At 42.6% G+C, this 21,258-nt stretch overlaps 1 protein-coding gene across 3 annotated transcripts in view; it reads right to left on the reverse strand.

The window, feature by feature from the left end:
- Positions 1 to 5,901, reverse strand: part of Nup153 (nucleoporin 153) — a 61,423-nt gene extending 55,522 nt beyond the window's left edge. For all 3 annotated transcript variants that reach the window (XM_026402203.2, XM_026402204.2, XM_026402202.2), the window contains exon 1: positions 4,582 to 5,901. In XM_026402203.2, the coding sequence (XP_026257988.2) occupies positions 4,582 to 4,692 (111 nt within the window). In that variant the 5' untranslated portion in view covers positions 4,693 to 5,901. The remainder of the gene's footprint in view (positions 1 to 4,581) is intronic.
- Positions 5,902 to 21,258: the final 15,357 nt, after the last annotated feature.

Genomic DNA, 21,258 nt, shown 5'->3' on the forward strand with positions numbered 1-21,258 from the left:
GGCTTTCCAGTGCACGATCTTTTAAAAATATATTTTAGCCATAATCAAAGTAGCTACAAGTGTTTTAAAATATGGAACCATTGCAATCTAATAATACTCTTTACCTAAAGAAAACAATTTTCATTAGGTAAAGACCAAAGTTTTCATTTTACTTCAAACTAATAGCTACCTACCTTAGCAAGGTTCTTTCCAGGAAAAAAAGGATACACTTGGGCTTTTTTGTCACCTTAATTTAAAAATTTAGTAAATAGCTGGACCAGTGGCACACACCTGTAATCCCAACAACTCTGGAGGCTAAGGTAGGAAGCTCACAAGTTTGAGGCCAGCCTTAGCAATCTATCAAGACCCCAACAACTTAGGGAGACCTTGTCTCAAAATGAAAAATAAAAAGGGGTAGCAATGTGACTCAGTGGTAAAGCATCCCTGGGTTAAATCCCCAGTACCCTACCCAAAAAACAAAACAAAACAAAAAAACAAACCTAGCTCTCATTAAACAATATTTGTGGCTTTTTTTCCATATACTTAAAATGACTGGCACTTATATGAGGAAAATACTAAATACTTAAAAGGGTAGTAGTTGTTTAATATTTGGTCTCACCACCTCATCACTCAGTAAACAAAGATCTCAAATCTTATATAAACCTATTAAGGATTAAACTTGGGAAGGGGGTAGAACCTCTAAGAGGAAGCAAAATTCAGATAATTCATGCCAGGTATCAGGGGTACACTGTAATCCCAGTGACTCAGGAGGATCACAAGTTCCATACCAGCCACAACAATTTAGCAAGGTCCTAAGCCAGATCCTGTCTCAAAATAAAAGTTATGCAAATAAGGCTGGGAATGTGGCTCAGTGGTAAAGCACCTCTCATTCAACGCCCCCCCCCAAATCAGACACAATTTAAAGACATTTAAATTCAAAGGTTCTACTTCATCACAACAATTTCAAAGGAGTCCCAACTATACATGTCAGATCATATACTAAAGCTATACTTATATTATCTCATTTAACCCTCACAACAAGTTTTACTTTACTGATGAGGAAATTAAGAATTTAAATTGCCCAAATCAGAGCAATCTAATGGGATTCAAACTCAGTTAATCCCATTAGAGTATGTTTTTCCAATCAATTATTTCCATTTTTATATCCATTTAAAATATTAAGCATCTAGGATAAAACAAATAAAGACAAAAGTCAGAACTACTTTGTGATCTTCTAGAATGAGTTTAACACTCAACCTTTAAATATCCCTTCTTACCAAAACCAAAACACTTTAGCCATCAGATAGCACACAGGACATACTTACCCGGGGCAGAGTATCAAAAAAGAAGATACCAAAACAAAAACCACACTATCATATAAACCAGCTTAGCAAATTATGGTCTGTAGGCTAAATTCATTCAACAGGCCTTGGCCTGTTCTTACAGAGGATAAGAATGGTTTTGACATTTGCAAAAGGGTTGTAAAAAGGAGAGAGAGAGGGGCTAGGGTTGTAGCTCAGTGTCTAGTAGAGCACTTTCCTAGCATGTGTGAGGCACTGGGTTCAATCCTCAGCATCACATAAATATAAATAAAATAAAGGTATTGTGCCACTTACAGGTTAAAAAAAAAAAAGAAAAAGAAAAACAGAGAACTAGCAATAGCAAAGTCTAAAAATTTACCATCTGTTCCTTTCCAGAAAAAGTTTACCAATCCCTGATGTAAACTATCTTTGTTTTTGTTTGTTTTGTTTTGTTTTTGTTTTTTTGTACCATGGACTGAATCCTGGAGCCATATCCCCAGCCCTTTTTATTTTGAGACAGGGTCTCACTAGGTTGCTTATAGCCTCAAAACTGCTGAGTGGACTCCCTTAGCTTCAAACCAGAAGACAAATCTCACAATTCCAATTGGAAGGCAAAAAACACCAGGAGGTGGCAGTAGTTTCTTCCAGAAGAAGCCCTTTCTTTCAGTTCTGAATTGATTGCTGGCTCATGTGCTCGAATAATTTGTAGTAGCTATTACAAAAGGCAAGAGGTTTGACCTCTCCACAGAACAACACAAAAATGAGATGGGAAGTGACAAGAACTAACCACATTCTCTTTAGTGACCTATTCACTCCCAAGTAGAAAATGATACCATTCCCTTCATAAAAGTGTCTAAGCTAAAAGGTATAAGAGGCAGAAGAATACAAGTGAAAATTATCAGCTTGCACTGTTCAAAGCTATTCTTCATTTTTGCTTCTGAAGCCAGATTTAAAGTTAGGTAGTCAGTGTAGTTAGGTAAATCGGGTCTAATATGGAGTAAGATCCACCGGTCAACAGCGGTGACAGTTCTATGCGTTACTATCCCTCAGTGAGTTAAGTAAGATGATGGATTTCTGTCTCCACATCTTCAAGCACAGTGACATTTTAAAGATCATAAGTTACAAGGAGAAAATGTTAATCTTTACACATTTCCCTCAGAGCTAAACCAGAAGTCAAAACAGGAAATTACAAGTCAACTGAACATGTGCAGAAGTCACAGGTACCAGGTGACTGCACTAGCTAGTTGGCCTGACAGGGTTTGGCAAACACCCATGAACTAACAGTGCCAGACCTCTCATTCTTATTCCAACCTTCTACCACAAAACCAAAGGCTTCATTTTCACCCAGAAAACCTTGAACACTTAATCAGTTAACATTAGTACAAAACATGCCATGTCATGAAGCTCCTTGCTATTCATGATGACTCAGCAGCTGCTGCAAAACATCCACTGGATTGTCTAGTATAGTTGAGAGCAAGCAGGTCCACCAAAGTTCCAGTAAGGACTAAGAAAGGTCCTTATTTTAAGATGAAGAGGAAAAAAAAAATAATAGGAGAATATTCTTTAATATATCCCCCAATACCACGTAGTTTCTGCCAGTATTAAGTGATCAAGAAACCCCTAAATATCTCAGATCCCAGTTCAAAAGCTAAAATATATTTTCTTTTTCAATCAAATGGCTGGTACAAGAAAAAAGTATTTTAGATAAGAAATGATGATAAATTATCAAGATTTAAAATAAAACCACACAGCCTGAAATCATAGCAGCTCTAAAAACAACTTGGACTTTAGGTGTTGTACTATTAAGGCATCATTCCTCCCAAATTAGATTTTTATCTAAGTACTTTTAAAATAAATTGTGATTGTAACTTTTGCCACCCTAGAATATATAATTTCCCTTCTAAATTCAATCCAAACCATTCATTGGTCTTTATTTTTAAAAATTCATTTTTTTCTATAGCAGCATAAGATCTAGGAAAACATTCAGTTTATTCTTAGGAGAAACAGAAAGCACGTAATTCTAACTTCCATACACAAAGGATTACGTAAGGTTAAATGGTCAGGCTTGTGACCTGAATTCTAATCTTAAATCTGTCTCCAAACACCCCTGTTTCTCACAAAGAACTCTGAAAACCAAGCTTTTCTGCACATATCTGGGGGGGGGGGGTTGTTGGAAGTGTTAATAATGTCCAGAGTTCTAACCACGCAAAAAACGACTTACTACATAAAACACGACTTATACTATTATAAAATTTCCTTCAAATCTCTACTTCTAAAAATCTGTTGATAGTGACACAATTTAACAATACCACCACACAAAACGTTGAAGGGTTCGACGTTCAAGCAATCGAGGAAACGTACCTTTAACAGTATGCAACAAGTTCTCAAGGTCCTTGTGCGGTCTGTACTCTTAGTTTGGGGGAACTGAAGACGCACTCCCCACCTTAGAGCCACCGACAAGTTTTACTAGCGGCTCTGCCAAAACAGGGCAGGGCTTCCCGCTCAGTCCTCCCGCAGAGCCCCGTCTCAACGCGCGGTTTTCTCGGAACCAAACGTCTCACCCACCACCTCGAGGAACCCCTTTTTCACCATCTCCAGCATCCCGCGGGCGCAGGGTGGCCCCCCGGGGTCCTGGGCACCTAACCCTGGAGCACGACCCTGGCTGTTAAGACCCCAGGTGCGGGAGCCCAGGGCCGGCGACCGGCCAGCCGCGGGGATCGGCCGACTCCAGCCTCCGAAATGCAGAGGGGGAGGAGAGAAAGGGAGGGAAGAGTCGCGCGGCAGAGCCCGACGTAAGGGCGGAGGGACTTTCAAAACGCCCCGGCGCACGGCAGCCACGGCCAGGAGGGGACCTAAGCCGCGGTTCTCGCCGGAGGGCCTCGGGCAGGGGGCGAGGGACGAGGGCCTCGGGCCACCCTGCGCCCTAGAGCGCCCCCAGGCCCGTCCAGGCAGCCCCCTCCCCGCGCCCCTCCAGACGGCCAGCTCCGGGGCCACCAGCCACCTCTTTCCAGTCCCCTCCAAAGGGCGTGATACCGTCAAAGCCCCAAAACCCGCCAAAAAAAAAAAAAAAAGCCCACGTAGCCCCAAGCCCCGCATTTCCTTTCCCGCCCTGCGCCGCCCGGGAAAGCCCCGGGCCAGCCCGGCGAGGGCGGCCCAACCCCACGTGTGCGCCGCAAGGCCCGGCCTGGCGCAGCCCACTTCCCGTCGCCGCCTCCCGGCCTCTGCCCGGGCCTCCCGGCCGCTCTCCACGTGGGGCGCCGGGGCCTCACACCCGGCCCCGCCCGCCGCCCGCGTCCCGTACCTGGTGCTGCGGTCGCCCCGGCTGGTAAGGCTTGATGGGCCTCTGGTGGCAGCGCCGCATCCGGATCTTGCCGCCACCGCCCCCTCCTACTCCTCCGGCTCCCGAGGCCATGGCGGAGCCTCGGCGGCTTCCCGCTCCCGGGCGGGAGAGGCAGAGGCGGCGGCCTTAGGGCCTCCCCCGCCCGGCCCCGGCCCAAAAGTCGGCCCGCGCTGCCCAGACAGTAAGGCACAGACTCACGGAGAACCGCGAGGTCGCGAGCAGAAACCGAGGGTGCGCGCGCGCCGGCGGCGGGGGGGGTGGCGGAGGGTGAGGCCGAGGACCCGGCTCCAGAACGGCAGCTCGCGCGGACCCCGCGTCTGTTTGTCACGGTCTCTATGGAGATCTCCCGCAGAGGACGGCGCGAGCCGCTCCCGGCGCCGCTGAGGCCTAACCCGACCGCCGGCCGGCGGAGCAGCCTCTTCCGTCGCCCTAGCTGTCGCTGCCGCAGTTGAAGCCGCCGGCGCCGCCCGCCTACCCCTCCCCTCTGCGCACAGCGCCCTCCCCGCCGTCGTCGTCGTCCCTGCAGTCGCCGCCGCTGTTGCGCCTATTGCCGCTGTTTAGGCCGCCGCCGCGATCGCGAGCCAGAGCACCGTCACTCGTCAGCGCCCGACGCGTCTGCATCATCACCGCCGCGACGGGGGGAGGCGAGGAGGAAGGAAGGCTGGTCGAGCCCGCGCTCTTGCCGCGGGGCCCGCTGGGAAACGTAGTTCAACGCCCGGTCGCGGACGCGCGGAAGGGGTGGCGCCCAGCCGGCCGAGGCACAAAGCCTGGGCGGCGCGGCTGCTGTGGGCTGTAAAGGAGATCTTGGAGAGGCGTTCGGCTTGAGCACAGTAACCTCCTCCCACTCTGCTTCTCCCAATCATGGTTCAGCTGGCAGAAGGTGCATGTGAAACCAAAGACAGGAGCTGCTGATGCTTTATTAAGATGAAAAAAGAGAAAAGCAAACCTGGGGTTGAATAAACACTGTCCATGAACCGTAGGCCGAAAGCAGAACTGGAAAATACGTGCAGCTTACCAGTGTTTCTTTAGACACATAAGGGCTTTGCTGCCAAGCACACAGGGCTGGAATTCTGGCTTCGCCGCTCTGCCTATTGGACTTTGGAGGTCTCAAAACCTTCTGGGCCTTGGCTTTCTCCTCTATAGAAGGGAGACTTTAAAATCCACCTCATAAAACCATAGTGAGGAGTAAATGTGATCATCTGTGTACAGCACTGAGTGTATTTACTGGTATGCAAGAAGCACAGTAAGTGGATGCAGTTATAACCTAATGTAGTTAGCCAACATTATGGGTAAGTAATATTTCTAGTAATTTTAAAAGTGAACATTTTTTTTTTTCCAAATAGCATTCTATTTAGGAAAGTGAATAAGCCAGATTCAAAGATTCAATTCACTACCTGTAAAGATTCTAAGAGCTGACAGAACGATTTGGTCCAGTTTATCATTCAACCTTCAAAATGGAGGTTTTCAAAGATTGTAGCTGGAACCATCAAGGACACTGAGCTAGGCAGTCAAAGCCAGTATTAGAACCCATCTGTAAGAGCTGAGACACTATCTGGATGCAGTAGTGCATGCCTGTAGTCCCAGTGGCTCAGTAGGCTGAGGTAGCAGGATCCAGAGATCAAAGCCTGCCTCAGCACCTTTGGGAGACCCTGTCTCTAAATAAACATAAAAAAGGACCGGTGGATGAGGCTCCATGGTTAAGCACCTTGGAGTTCAATCCCTAGCACGACAACAATAACAAAATAAAACAAAAGATTAGGGAGAAAAATCTGTTGTGAAAAACCATAGGCTTTATGTTCTATTTGAGACAATTATTTTTGAATCTATAATAACTTTGAAATCAAATACACAAATCCATCACTTACTAGCTGTGTAGCCTTGGAGAAGTTACTGATCTTCTTTCTAAGCTTCAGTTTCCTCATCTGCAAATAGAGTGAATATTGACCTCAACAGGGTGGTGGCCCTGCTGAAAGGGTTTATAACTAGCTCATAGTAACTTCAGATAGAAAGCATCTAATAATATTGACAAGGTATTAGCTACAGATTACAAGCTCCAAGAATTCTATACCCCCTCACCCCCAATCTGTATGATTCAAGTCACTGTTTAAATCATATAAGTGAAATTGTAAAATCAAACTTATAGTACCTTGAACTTGTGATGCCTTTTAGCACTTAAAGAAATCATGCTGTACCGGATACAGGCTGCAGAGCAAACGACTTTCTGTGGCACCTCTGACCATATCCACTAAGACAAGTTGCCAAAAATGATAAACAGAATTAGTCTACTTCTTCTTCTCCCCAGTCCTAGCTTCCCTCTACTGCTATTACCCCACAGACTCTCCAGGTATTTTCTTCCCCCTGAAGCACTGCATCTTTCCCCCCGCCCAGTACTAGTGACTGAACCCAGGGTGCTCCATTCACCTCCATCCCCAGCCCTCATTATTATTTTTTTTTTTTTGAGACAGGGTATTACTAAATTGCAGAGGCTAGCATCAAACTTGCAATCCTCCTGCCTCAGCCTCCCAAGTCATGGGGATCACTGGCCTAAGCCATTGCAACTAGAAGAAATCCTCTTCTTTTCTTAGGTAGGTAATTTGCCAAGCAGAGTAAGGTTATTCCTGGTGCTTACTGACAGGGAAGATCTGTACCTGATCTTTTAATTGGTCTTCAATTGTAGGAGATTGAACTGTATCCACATCTCATCTTCCTTTTCACCCTATCAGAATCAAAATTACCAGCACAGGAAACCATCTCCTTCTTGAGAGGGACAGCCTTCACAGCCAAGCTTTGAAAGGAAGAAACATGTAAAAGAATTGGGCCAAACCTAGACAAAACTTCAGAGTAGAAGATGGGTAGAATTTTGAGGAAATCGGGGAAAATGCACATCTCTCTTAACCTTGCTCTCAATTGTTTCCTTCATTCCACAGGTATTTCTTGGAAGCATAACAATATTTAAAGGGACAATGATACAGTAGTCCTACATTCATGTAACTGATTCACTGAAAGCTGTACCAGACAAGAAATAAGAGGAAGAAATCTGAAATGAACCTGGACCCAGTTGGTTTTGTTTTTTTTGTTTTTAGTTGAAACAAATAGTTTATTGGGAGACAACTCAGCTCATGAAAATCCTATTACTACTACAGTATTTCTTCACCAAGAAACTTTTTATATTTTTTCCCCTATGACATGGTAACCATCTGCCATTCATAAATCAGCAAATACAGAAGCTGCTAGCCTTTCACTAATAGATGAAGAATATCCACTAATTGCAAAAGAAATAAATTTGGTCAAAGTCCATCCTGGATTTAAAAAATAGCCTTCCTTTATTCTTCAAAAGGTAAGACGATCACTTAAAGATGACAATGAAAGGAAGTTAGGTAGCTTTATGTGTTTACTTTGTATAGATAAAAAAATGAGGCATGTGCTATGATATCTACTTTGTTGAGTAGTTTTAGATAGATCTCCTTGAGCTTCTATATATCATGTGATAATTATTACCAAGCATTTCATTAGATAGAAAAATAATGTTAAAGTAATGAGGTTCACATTCTACTATATACAATCACAGCTGGAGAAACTCAATAAATATGACAATGCAGAGTTCAAATTCTAGAAAGTTATTGGAGGTTTTTGCTTGTTTGTATTTTAGGGGAAGAAGGGCCATGGCAGTGGGAAGATTTTTAAAGATATAAATCAGTATACTCTCATTAACTTATTATATTTTCTGTCTTTGGAGAATAAAGTAATATTTAAGATGAAATGAATTAACTAATGTAACCAAGTTTTGATTAATTACATCTATCACATGATTCCAACATGCGTTAGATTTTTCTTCTTCCTGACTACATGAATGAACATAAACACATGTAACTCAAAGCAAATTTTAAATTCATTATGTTTTTGTGGGTGGAGGCATACCAGGGATTAAACTCAGGGGCACTCAACCACTGAGCCACATCCCCAGCTCTATTTTGTATTTTATTAGAGATAGGGTCTCACTGAGTTGCTTAGCACCTCACCATTGCTGGCTTTGAACTCGAGATCCTCCTGTCTCAGACTCCTGATCCACTGGGATTACAGGCGTGTGCCACCATGCTCAGCCTCTAAATTCATCATTTTTGAATGAAATTGTTTGGATAAAATGACAACTGAATTCAGGTCAGTTCCCATCAATTCAAGGTCAATTCCCATCATAAAATTAAAGACAGCTAGTGAATGATTAAATGATTAAAAAACAAATATTCTGGGCACCGAGGTGCATGCTGGTAATCCCAGCAACTCAGGAGGCTAAGGCAAAAGCATCACAAGTTCGAGGACAGCCTCTTCGACTTCACCAGACCCTCAGCAACTTAGCAAGAGTCTGTCTCAAAAAATAAAAAAGGCTGGTAGTGTAGCTCAATGGTAGAGCACCCCGGGTTCAATCTCCAGTACCAAAAATATAAACAAAAATAAAAACAGTTATTTAATCATAGAAATGTAAAATTGTGCTGCAATTGAATACAATGAATCAACATACACTCTGCTGTCATAGACCTAATTAAAATTTTTAAAAAAGAAAAGAAAACAATTATTTATTGAGAGCCTAATACATGTTGAGCTCTTAGCATTTGGTATGTCATTGAATACAACTGTATCCTCTAAGGATTGTACTGAGTTCTCTTAAAGTTTAATGCATTATGCTCCACTGACCACGAGGTTCTTGACACAAACAATTCACCTACAGAATTCTACAGCATAAATTCTAACACATTATTGAATCTATTCCATACAAACAACCTATTGGCTTGTTCAATTTTAGAGTTTTTAAAAAAAATATAACTGATCAGTTACTTTAACCAGACTCATCATTATGGTTGCAAGTATAAAACAATTAAGAGTCCCAAAATTCAAACTGCTAACACCAAGTCCCAAGCTTCTTTATTTTTTTAACGGCATTTGTAGAAAATACTCCAATTGATCAGACCCTAACTTGTGAAAGCTTTTCTTTTAAAGTGCATTATTCTAATTAGTATGGAAACAACCCTAATGTACACATCACCCCACCACCTCCACCTGAAAAGCACAAACTACCTATTTTAAACTAACAGTGGCTTTTGGTCCATTGCTGCTCACTGACTGTAGCAGCAGTGTCCCCTGGGAGCTCGTTAGACTAGAGCATCTCTGTCCCTTCCAGGCCTACTCAATCAGCACCTCCAGATGAACAAGATCACCAGGTGACTTGTATGCACATTAAATTGAAAAGCACTGTTTTGAAAATCAACTATGTCACCAGAATTTATTAGGCACATCTGAAATGTTAAGAATCTGAAACCAAAGATTAGTTTTGAAATAACCTTGAGTGGAGATATTTGAAAAACACTTTGCTAATTCCCAAACAGCCTTCTTATAAAACTTTTCTTTTAGAATTAATTCATGACAGACAACAACCAGAAGACATAGATGTAGAGTAAACCATAAATCAAGAGCCTATGACCAGCTGGGTGTGGCAGTGCATGCCTGCAATCCCAGTGACTCAGTAGGCTGAGGCAGGAGGATTGAGAGTTTATGGTCAACTCACCAAATGAGCAAGGCCCTAAGCAATGTAGCAAGATTCCATCTGGAAATGAAAAGAGCTAGGGATACAACTCATTGGTGAAGCACCGCTGGGTTCAATCCCCAGTGCAAAAAAAAAAAAAAAAAAAAAGCCATGAGCAAAGAGAAATACCAGAAAACTAGTGGTAAACCATTACTATGATTTTTCTGAAGTAATCATAAAGTCTTTGTGGGGGCTGGTGCTGGGGATTGAACTCAGGCACTCAAATACTGAGCCATATCCCCAGCTCTATTTTGTATTTTATTTAGAGACAGGGTCTCACCGAGTTGCTTAGCACCTTGCTTTTGCTGTGGCTGGCTTTGAACTCATGATCCTCCTGCCTCAGCCTCCTGAGCCACTGGGATTACAGGTGTTACCACCGTGCTCAGCCTCACAAAGTCATTTTTAAGGAAGAAAAGTATGCAAAAGCAAGTAAGGGATATTCTTGGGGACTGGATCATTTATTATCTAGTATCCAGAATGCCAGATGAAAAGTCAGGTAACTTAGAATAAAACCTGTAGCTTTCACTTTCTTGAACTGTAAAACTTTAAAGGTAAGTATGATAGCTGCTTTCTCCTTGATAGAGCAGAAAAGCAAATAGATTGCCTCCTCAGACTACATTGACCTCTCACAGAGGCACCATGAAGCCACAATGATGTGTAGATACAGTATTTTCTCCAAAACTTTTTCTTCTGTCAAATTTCAATTTTATAACCATAAAGGATCCTTTGGTTCAAAAATTCCCTTGAAGTTGGTCATCCATAGTAGTCTTCCCACAACACATCTAGAGTTCTTGACTCCTACAACAAGAAGGCCTAAAAAGTGGTGCAGTGCCAAAAAATGGAAAATTATGATTTAAGTGCTCACGTGCATCTCCCCTCACACAAGCCAAGGAGAACCACGGCTACTCCTGTGAGATTCTCATCGATGCAGGCTAATGACATAACTAGACCCCCCAAAAAGAGACCATCTAGGAATTTCTGATCCTCATGAATCCACAACAACCAAGAATTAAGAGTTGATGGATTGACAGCCTATGGAACATGTAGATTTTTCCCATCTTATTTACCAGTTGGTAAGTTCCACCTTTACCGCCAAAGTGAACAGAAATTGAACATTTTTAATGATTATTTTCATTAGCTTCTTTTTCCAAAGGAAGCTACACTATTACCTGAAACAGTGATTTAGTACATCCTCATTTTCCATTATCGTAGGTGGCAGAGTTAAGTGAACAGAGCAATTAGCCACCCATAGTGATTAGTTAAAATGATTTGAAGCCAACACCGCCAACTCATGTTTGGCTTGGGGCCATGACATGGCTCACCTTGTTTAGGTCCATTATAGGATATCTTGAGCTAACAAAAATATACGGGTCTTCAAAACCAGAACACAAACAACAAACAGAACTCTTCAAATGTTCTCTCCAAGGTAAAAATGACCAAAGCTGTGTCAATCCACATTCAGTATCAAACAGGCCGCATAGCCGGACAAACCCAAGGCAGTAGAGACACGGAGCAGAACTGGTCATACTGCTCCCCCGCTAGGAAGAGAGAGATCTCTGCACACAAAGGCTGATGCTCACCATGTACACACGTGATATATCATGTCAGAGGTCGCCACAGGGGCCCAAAGCCAATGACAAACAGCTTCTACCAGCCCCAATTAAGCCCAAGCCACCCCTGAACTGCTTTAAATGAGGAACAGTCAAATCTCTCTATCTCTTGCAAGGGCGGAGAATCTTGCCCCTTCACTGAATCACCAGCCACTGAGAAGCACTTACGAGAAGCACCTGTGGACCCATCCCTCCAGCTGAAGGCCTGAGACCCATGATGGCTGGAGCATCATCCTTGCTAAGCAATGCTGAAGTGCAGTCGCTTGCCTCACTCATCCTGAAGTCCACACCAAAAGGCAGTCACTGTGCAAAGCAGTAATGGTCTGCCTCTGGGGACTGAGGAGCGGGTCTACACAGATGGGAAGGAGCCCCCACTCTTCCCTGTGCACCACCGGCTGCAGTGAAGGTGCCTCTCCCCTTACTCCTCATGGGGGTCTACCTTTGCAGCTAGGCTTCCTCACACACCGGCCATGGTCCTTCTCTCTCAAGGTTTGGTTTTGACTTTCACTTCATTTTTCCTCCAGCTCTAGGGTCCCTTGAAAAATATGAAAAACTGATGGAGAGGGGGAAATGCAACACTTCTAAGACAAGTCAGGTCATCAGTTTAAATTTCCCTGGCAACTTTCTGCCAAAAAATTCCTATATACACCAGCAATGTAGAAAAGGCAAGGGGAAAAGTTTAAGGGGTGGTGTCAGAGGAAAGAGAGGGAGGCTGAGAGGGGAAAGGGGATGGCAGACCTTCAATTCTGAATGACAGTCTCGGCTCGCCCCTTCTGAAAGCACTCTCAGAAATCCTGCCAGGTCACGGCCAGCCTGAACTCACCTTTGGTGTATTTTCCCCTCTGTTAAGTCACTCTTCTGGGTCCAGATTGGCTCCTTGTTGACCCAAATTCAAAAGCTGTAAAATGAACGAAGGAAAGACGAATGATCCCTTGCAGAAATGGTGTCACAGAAGACCAGAGTGTCACTTACTAGCGTCGTAAATAATGAAGGACTAATAAATAATACAAAGGAAAGAAAAGCCTCGCCTTATTGTCACTTCACGTTTTGTATCCATAGTGCCAAACACAAATGGGATAAATGTTTACTGAATGGTGTTTAGCTCTGGCCTAAATAGAGAGGAAAGTATCCAAAACACCTGTTCATGCAAGGTTTTGCAATTCTTTATTTTCTTCAACTTTTATGTTATGCAAATTTTTTTGTGTATTTGGAAAAATACTTCAAAATAAAATTTGTTAAGATTAGCGTTCATTGTTAAGGTACTTTTAATCTCCCCTTTCCTTTTAAACATAATTTTTCTCAGACCGTGTACTAATTGCCAGAGACAAATGGTAATATCACTTTAAAAAAAATCTTTTAATTGTAGATGGACAGAATGCCATTATTTTATTTATTTTTCCTTGTATGATGCTGAGGATCGAACACAGGGCCTTACACATGCTAGGCAAGTCCTCGTACTACTGAGCTACGCCGCAGGCCAGTAATATCACTTTTATGCAATCAGATCAACACAGTGCTTTCCCTGAGAGGCAATACCAAAACAGGAACTGTGAACTAAGGAGAGAAAGATACACACAGTACTTTAAAAATTGACATACTTTCTGCAATCTGTACACTCAGAAAAATGAGATATTATATCCCATCTGATTCAAATGTATGATATGTCAAGGTCATTGTACTGTCATGTGTAACTAATTAAAACAAAACAAAAAAACATTAAAAAAATGACATACTGCTAGGTGTGGTGGCACATGCCTGTAATCCCAGTGACTTGGAAGGCTGAGGCAGAAGTGAGTCCAGCCTCAGCAATTTAGGGAGACACTGTCTTAATATAAAAAACTTTTGGGGGGCTGGGGATGTGGCTCAAGCAGTAGCGCGCTCGCCTGGCATGCGTGCGGCCGGGTTTGATCCTCAGCACCACATACAAACAAAGATGTTGTGTCCACCGAAAACTAAAAAATAAATATTAAAATTCTCTCTTTCTCTCTCTCTCTCTCTCTCTCTCTCTCTCTCTCTCTCTCTCTCTTAAAAAAAAAAAAAAAAAAAAAAAAAAAAAACTTTTAGGGCTGGAGCTGTAGCTCAGTGGTAGAGTGCCTGCCTCGTATGTATGAGGCACTGGGTTGGCTCCTCAGCACCACGTAAAAATAAATACAGATATTGTGTCCGTCTACAACTAAAAAAATTTTTTTAAAAACCAACACTTTCAAAAGGGCTGGGGATGCAGCTCAGTGGTAGAGTGCCCTCAGGTTCAATCCCTACTAATGCAAAAAAAAAAAAAAAAAAAAAAAAAAAAAGACATCCAACGAATATTTGCTGTATTCCAGCCACATATTCTGCAAATAAAAATGTGATCACAACATAGGTTCTACCATTTAGGGACAAGTAGAGATGGTCGTACTTAAGTATTTTAATTAAATGCTTATTCACATAGATTTACTTTTGGAAATATGTATTTCACAAATGGCTTTATTTATTTAAATGGCTTTATGTTGATATTTTACATTTTAAGCAATTTTTGGAAGGCAGACAACAAAAACTTCATATAAACCATCATGGTTCCCACTGCCCAGCTCAAAGAGACTGTGCTCAGCACTCACAGTCCCTGAGGACAGTTCAGTGGCTTTTCAGCAGAGGGCGCCATTCAGTTCTTTAGTTCCAAATTAATTCTTCAGGACCAAAGGCCAGGTTACAGAATGTACTTGACAGAGATACATGGACCCAAGTTTGCAAAGGAACAAACTGTGTCCCCAAATAATTGCAAATAACTATGAGATCCCCCAGAACTGAGGAAGAGGCCAAGGAATATGATTTGTCCATCTGGCCCCTTCAATCCTGCTGCTTTCTGTCCCCCAGCCTGTTCTCTGCAGGCAGAGGCGGCAGCAGCAACAGCTCACAGCCTGGTATCAAGCCAAGTCTCCAAAACTTCTGGCAGTGTGGCCACAGGCTGGCTAGGGTGTTATCACTGGGCTGGGAATCTGCAGGATCTACTCTTCCTCTAACTCCCACAAACACGTCTTCACCCCAGGGAGGGTCCAAGGGCACTTGGGTCCTCTGGGGCTCCTCTCTAATTCTTCTCTGCCTGGACCATCTTTTTCTAGCAGTGACTGGAGGGAAGCCTCACCCTCCTCAACACTCCACCCTGCAGCTCCCAAATGCTTTTCTTATATCTGTTCCTCCAAGGATCTCAGATTTGTGGAAGACACGGAAGGGTTGTTTCCTTTTCACCCTGTGAACACACATGGCTTAACTGCTTGAAAGTAGGGAGAGGAGGTAAGAGAATAGAGAGGAAAGTATCCTGACAACCAACTTTAAACATCCTCAGCCCTATTTTCAAGGCCAGAGCTAAAAATTAGTTCCTAATTTGTTCAATTCGTTTCACGGTCGTCCACAAATCTGGAATCAGCATGAGATGAATCCAAAGTATGGATTCTCAGTCCATGTCCCAGACCTACAGAACCTCTAGGTTAAACCTAGAAGTGTGTGTGTGTGTGTATCAAATTCAGGGCCTTATGAAAGTTAAGCATAATCTCTACACAAGGCTATATTCCCAGTCCCTAGAAGTCTGTTTTTGTTTTTGTTTTTTAAAACAAACTCCCAGTTTTTTCCCTTCTGTTCTCAGTTGCACTGGTCCTCCGACCTCCTTTGGGGTACAACTCTCTGCAAGTCATTTTCTTTTCCACATCCTGATTTCTTTATCTTTCTTAAGTTCCCTTGCATAGAATGAAAATCTAGAGTGGAGTTCTGTATCCATCTTTTTTTTTTTTTTAATATTATCTTAGTTGTAGATGAACACAATACACTTATTTATTTGTTTGTTTGTCTGTTTATTTATTTATTTAGGTGCTGGCGATAGAATCCAGGGCCTTTGCACACAAGGTAAGCACTTTACCACTGAGCCACAACCCCAACCCCCTGTATCCATCTTTGAAAGAGAGGATAACGCAGAGGCCAAACAGGTGTTCACATATCTCATCTACTCTTACAGGTTTTTAATCCCATTTTTCTCATCCTTTAATCTCCTTTCCATGTTCCAAGAAGAAATTCTGAGTCTAATGGACCACATAAGAGCATCCAGGTCTTCAAGCTGTGTTCAGTGCAAAAATATTTCCCAGAGACCTAAATACTGCTTGATTCTTAGGGAAAATTATTAGCATATAGAAGCCTCCTAGTTTTTCAGGGTTCAGAGATACTTCTAGAAGAAAGGCTCTATGTAACTAATACATAGTCCCAATGTAGACAAATTACAAAGTGAAATCTCTTTAGATGGCTTGCACTGATTTGTTTAATTTCTTGTTAATTTATTTGGCGAGAACAGCTCACCCCCTTTTTTTTTAATGGAAGCTGGCTAGGTAGGACATATTAGGCTGGCAATATCATTGACCTATTTGATTCCAGAAGGAGGTTAGGAGTGCTGAGCTAAATTGGAACTCCTAAAAAGGATTAAGTCCTAGAGAAAGATGATGGACACACTGACTGAAAATCATTCACAAGCAACGATTGGGAAGACTCACCCCCTGGAATGGTTGTTGATATTGATCAAAGTCAGCTATGTTTATTGACTTAACTCAACAAAAAAGTCACATATTGTTACTATGACATCAGAATCCCCCTCCATGTTCAATAACAATGGCCGGGGTGTAAATCATGAGGGGGATGGGCAGGCCCAGCAGGAGGCAGAGAAGGGAACTTCTGGGCACGGAGCAGATTACCAGAATCACTTTCCTTATTCCAAGAGCCCTCACACTCCAGGCTTCAGTTATTAATATCTTTTCCCTTAAAGTTGACTAAGCATCAGTACCTGATTGACCAGGAAGTATCAACTGCCTGCAGAGCGCTCTACTAAATGTCATAAGGAAAGAAAATCATTCTTCTGAAGAGAATGTCCTTTTTATCCCCGCTGAACATTTGGTACAGCGATGGGGTTAGTTAGGGACCAAGGAAATCAGACTTCGCGCAAGGGTCAAAAGGAACCTCAAGTTCTCCTAGGCTGGTGCCACCATTAATGAGTGAGTTATTTTCTCCAGCTTCGCCTACAGGTGCCCATTCTGTTTGGGGTTTATTCTATCTGGAAATGGAGATCCATGCTGTCTGGGGTGGACAGTGGTCTCTGCCCGGGACAGCTGTTTTTCTGAGTGAGAGTCAGGACCAGGAGGGTCACAAGGGGAAACTCAGGCTGCTCTTTGGTGAGCTCTGGAGCCCTGGAGTCTCAGCCTCCATGAACTTGAACCTCACGAAGGCTTCCTCCGCAAGTCTTGCACCTCTGGCTGAAAAGCTACTATTCCCTCAGACTTGTGTTGTTGGTTTAGGCATCTCTACTTTAAACAAAAGCCCTTGTTCATTGGAGTGGTTCATCCATTTGGGATTTTATTTCCATTTAATAAACTTGTATTGAGCCATTTTTGTCTCTCCTTGTAGGAAATTGAGGGCCGAGAGCTCAGGCTATATACTCAGCCATAATCAATGACTTAATGATGAATGGACATCTCCTGGCTCAAAATTCCAGTGTGTTTTTACATCATTTTGGGAATGGTGTTATTTTGTTATCATAGAGTAATTTTTAAAAAACATATTATTTATTAATGTACATCTCATTTCTCTTTCACTAGTGGCAACAAGAAACAGCACCAGGATGACAGGGTGTGGAGAGGACACAGAGGGGCATGCACTGAGATTCTATAGCATGCCAGGCTGAGCACCAGACCCTCTCCATGTAGCACCCCACTTAATTTTCATAACCATCCTGTGACAAATGGAATATGGTTTCCATTTTACAGATGAGGAAATTGAGGCTCAGAGATGTTAAATAACTTGCCCAAGGTCATCAGTCATCTAGCTGCCCAATGTCAGAGTGGGGGTGTGTGTCTGTTCTTCTTTGTTTTGGTTTGGTTATGGGAATTGATAGAGATGGGAATTGTTAGAGATGGGTATTGAACCCTGTTCTTTCTGACTCAAAAGCCAATAAACTATATTGCTTCCCATGCTCCAAGCAAAAGTAACTGAGCATCTAAATGCCATTTAATTACAATCATCTCTGCACTGATTTTCATGCACTTCAAGGAATAGCCTTTATATTGTTCATTGATCTTGAGATCCTAGCAGTCTGTGTAAAAAAAAAAAATTTAAATCCTTCTTCAAGTAACACCTGTATTATTACCTAGTTATGTTACTGAAGAGAAGTAAACAAAAAGTGGGACAGAAGGAGATTACTAGATTTTCTCTGATCTCTGACCTCCTGGTACATCTGTTGTGAACTTTTTGCTATGAAAACTGATTTTAATTTAGTCCCTGCGAGCCTCTGTCGTAGATCTCTACAGAGGGTCACCTACACTTGGAGTCCCCTTCCTCTTCTATATGATGGTACTTCATGTTGTTTGCATTGGCTGTCAATCTTTCTAGTCATAGCATAGTTGGATCTGTGGCTTCTGATTAAAGCTGGCAGATGAGTCACATGGTTTGTAACTTCTCCCTCTCTAAACTCATCATGTGTGACAGTAAATGAATTAATAAAATCATTAAACTACCAGGGAGAAAGAACAGATGACCCCTGTGGAAAAAAAGATTTTATTACAACTTGGGGAGAGAGAAACTCATTTGCAGGGCAGGGGAAATGATAGCTGAAGGACCAGCCGTAGGCATATCGGACAAAATGTAAGGAGACCCTCAAGGAGGCTCTTGGTACGACCGGCCCTGGGCTGAACACAAGATGGGTGCAGTGTCTGGGCACACCGCTGACTGCCGCTCTTCTTTCCCACCCAGAGCAGCTAGGAAAGGGAGTTTGTCTCCCACCCCATAAGAGCTTAGGGGTGCATCCTCCAGGGACTTGAGAATCCAGAGGAAGAGACCTGGTTGAATGTTTTCACTTAGCACAGCGCGCGCTCCGAGATGGGAACACCTTCAAACTGGACGTGGGGTTGGACCCAGCCCCTTTCCCCACCTATGCCTAGAACATCACGAAGCCTAAGTTAAGTACTTCCCCTGCCCTCGTGCTACCCGGAGAGTCCTTGTGGAGGAAAAAGAAAAATCTTGTTTAAGAAAAAAAAAAAAAGATAATTTTAGCCTATTTAGATGTATTCTGAATATGGATTTATTCAGATTTGTTTGTACCTTTTCATCTTGTTTGCTGCCTTTTTAAAAGAAATTTCCATCTGCTTTTCCCACTTCATTCTTCCTCTTAATAGATTGCTGGTGGTGTTACCTTGCTCTCCCCCAGTCCTTGGTTTGGAAGTCACTTTTTTTCTTTTTGAGTGATCACTTTGTCACTTTCACTTGAGCTGGATCAGCACCCTACTTTGGGTACAACCAGAGAAGCCAAAAATTGTGCTCCATTTGTGTACAAGGAATCCAAGAGCATTCTGCTGTCATGTATAACCGATGAGAACAAATTGATTAGTTAAAATAAAATGGATCAGCATCTCCATCCTCCCCCAAAGCAACATGGACATTCTGGAATGCTTCCATTCCAGTCCCCCCTCCCTTAACTGTTGACTCTGTTGACCATATTTGAGTCCCACTTCCATTTTATTGCTCCCACACAGGTTTTATTTTGCTGATGCTCATTTAGATTTATCCACATATCGACTGATTTCTTTCCTCACCATTCATGCCTTTATCTTCGTTCTGGACTTTTTTTTCTCCCCCTACTTTCTGGACACTGAACCCAGAGCCTCATGCATGCTGGGCACGTGCTGTACCACTGTACTATATCTGCAGCCCTTTATGAATTTTGATTTAGGGCCTCACAAAGTTGCCCAGGCTGACCTAGAACTTATGATCCTCCAGCCTCCGCCTCCTGTGTGACTAGGATGAGGTGTACTCGGCTTTTCATTTCCTTCTTTAAGTATTACCTTAAATAGTTCTTTTAGTGGAATTATCTACAGGTAGTCAATTCTTTCAGTCTTGGGCTAAAATGTTATAATTTGTTCTTATTTTTGAATCTCTCTCCCTCCCTCTCTCCTCCCTCTCCCTCTCCCCCCCCTCTCTCTCACTTTAGCTATTGATGAACCTGTATTTTATTCATTCATTTACCATGCGGTGCTGAGAATTGAACCCAGTACCTCACACGTGCTAGGCAAGCGCTCTACCACTGAGCCCCAGCCCTCATTCTTGAATCTTTAAGTAACTGGCAACTAAATAAGTTAGCAATTTCAGAATTTTGAATCTATTCCATTGTCTTATGAATTCTACTGGTGTAGTTTTTTGTTTTTCTTTTTTGTGGTGCTATGGATTGAACCTGTACATGCAAGGCAAGCACTTTACCAACTGAGCTATGTCCCCAGATTTCTATTGGTGTGTTTGAGAAGGTCGCTGTTAATCTAATTGTGATTAATTTATAGCTAGTAATTGTTTTCTTTAAATACTTTTTGGGGGGATGGATACTGGGGATTGAACTCAGATGCACTCCATCCCTGAGCCACATCCTCAGCCCTATTTTGTATTTTATTTAGAGACAGGGTCTCACTGAGTTGCTTAGCACCTCACTTTTTGCTGAGGCTGGCTTTGAACTTGTGATCCTCCTGCCTCAGCCTCCCGAGCCGCTGGGATTACAGATGTCTGGCTCTCTGAATACTTTTAAAATATTTTTATCTTTGGAGTTTGGCAATTTCATGTCATATGTTTAATTGTTGACTTTTTAGTTTTCTCTTTATGGAGTTATTGTACTTCCTGAATCTGAGAACTCATGCTTTTCACCAGTTTGGGGAAATTTTCGCATTGATACCTCTGCTTTCCTATGCCTCTTTTTCCTTTGATGCTCGTATTAGATGTATATTTGGTCTTGTCATGCTATCCTGCATGCTGGTTCACCTCTTTCCCACACTTTCCATCTCTGTCTCACAATGCAATATTTTTAGTACTTTCTTTAAATCTCTTCCGAACTTACTTTCTTCCGTGGAGTATTTTCTGTTGCTCACACATTCACTGAGTTTTTAATTTGAGTGAATTTGATTTTCATTCCCACAAATTCTTGGATCTTCTCCCAACATGCCTGTTCTCATTGCTTTGGTGATATCTGAAAGCAAAGCAACCCTATGAAGGAAGGTGTGTCATTCACGCTATGAGTGGAGAACCACAGGGTACCATGATTGGTAGCAGGAAAGAGATGTCTGTTTCATATGAACACATATCCCATTGCCTGGTTGTTTCTTCAGTATAAGGATTTCACACGCATTTGTCCCATAATGATTTCAACAACCCATGAGGTGGATACTGCTGCCTGTCCCACTTTGTGGTGGGAAAACTGAGCTTTAGGCTTAGGATTAGTCAAGATCAGAAAGGCTAGGTGGCAAGCTGGATTCACACCCAGGAAGACTAGTTTCAGAATGTGTTAGGCTCAAAATCTTGTCAAAAGAACTTCATAGTGGATGACACAGTTATATTTGATTCTCAGTCTTGAATTTTCAGCAGAGAACAGAAAATGAGGGGCTGGGGCTGGAGCTCAGGGGTAGAGCACCTGCC

The sequence above is a fragment of the Urocitellus parryii genome, chromosome 8 (genome assembly GCF_045843805.1).
Source record: "Urocitellus parryii isolate mUroPar1 chromosome 8, mUroPar1.hap1, whole genome shotgun sequence".
Lineage (NCBI taxonomy): Eukaryota > Metazoa > Chordata > Mammalia > Rodentia > Sciuridae > Urocitellus > Urocitellus parryii.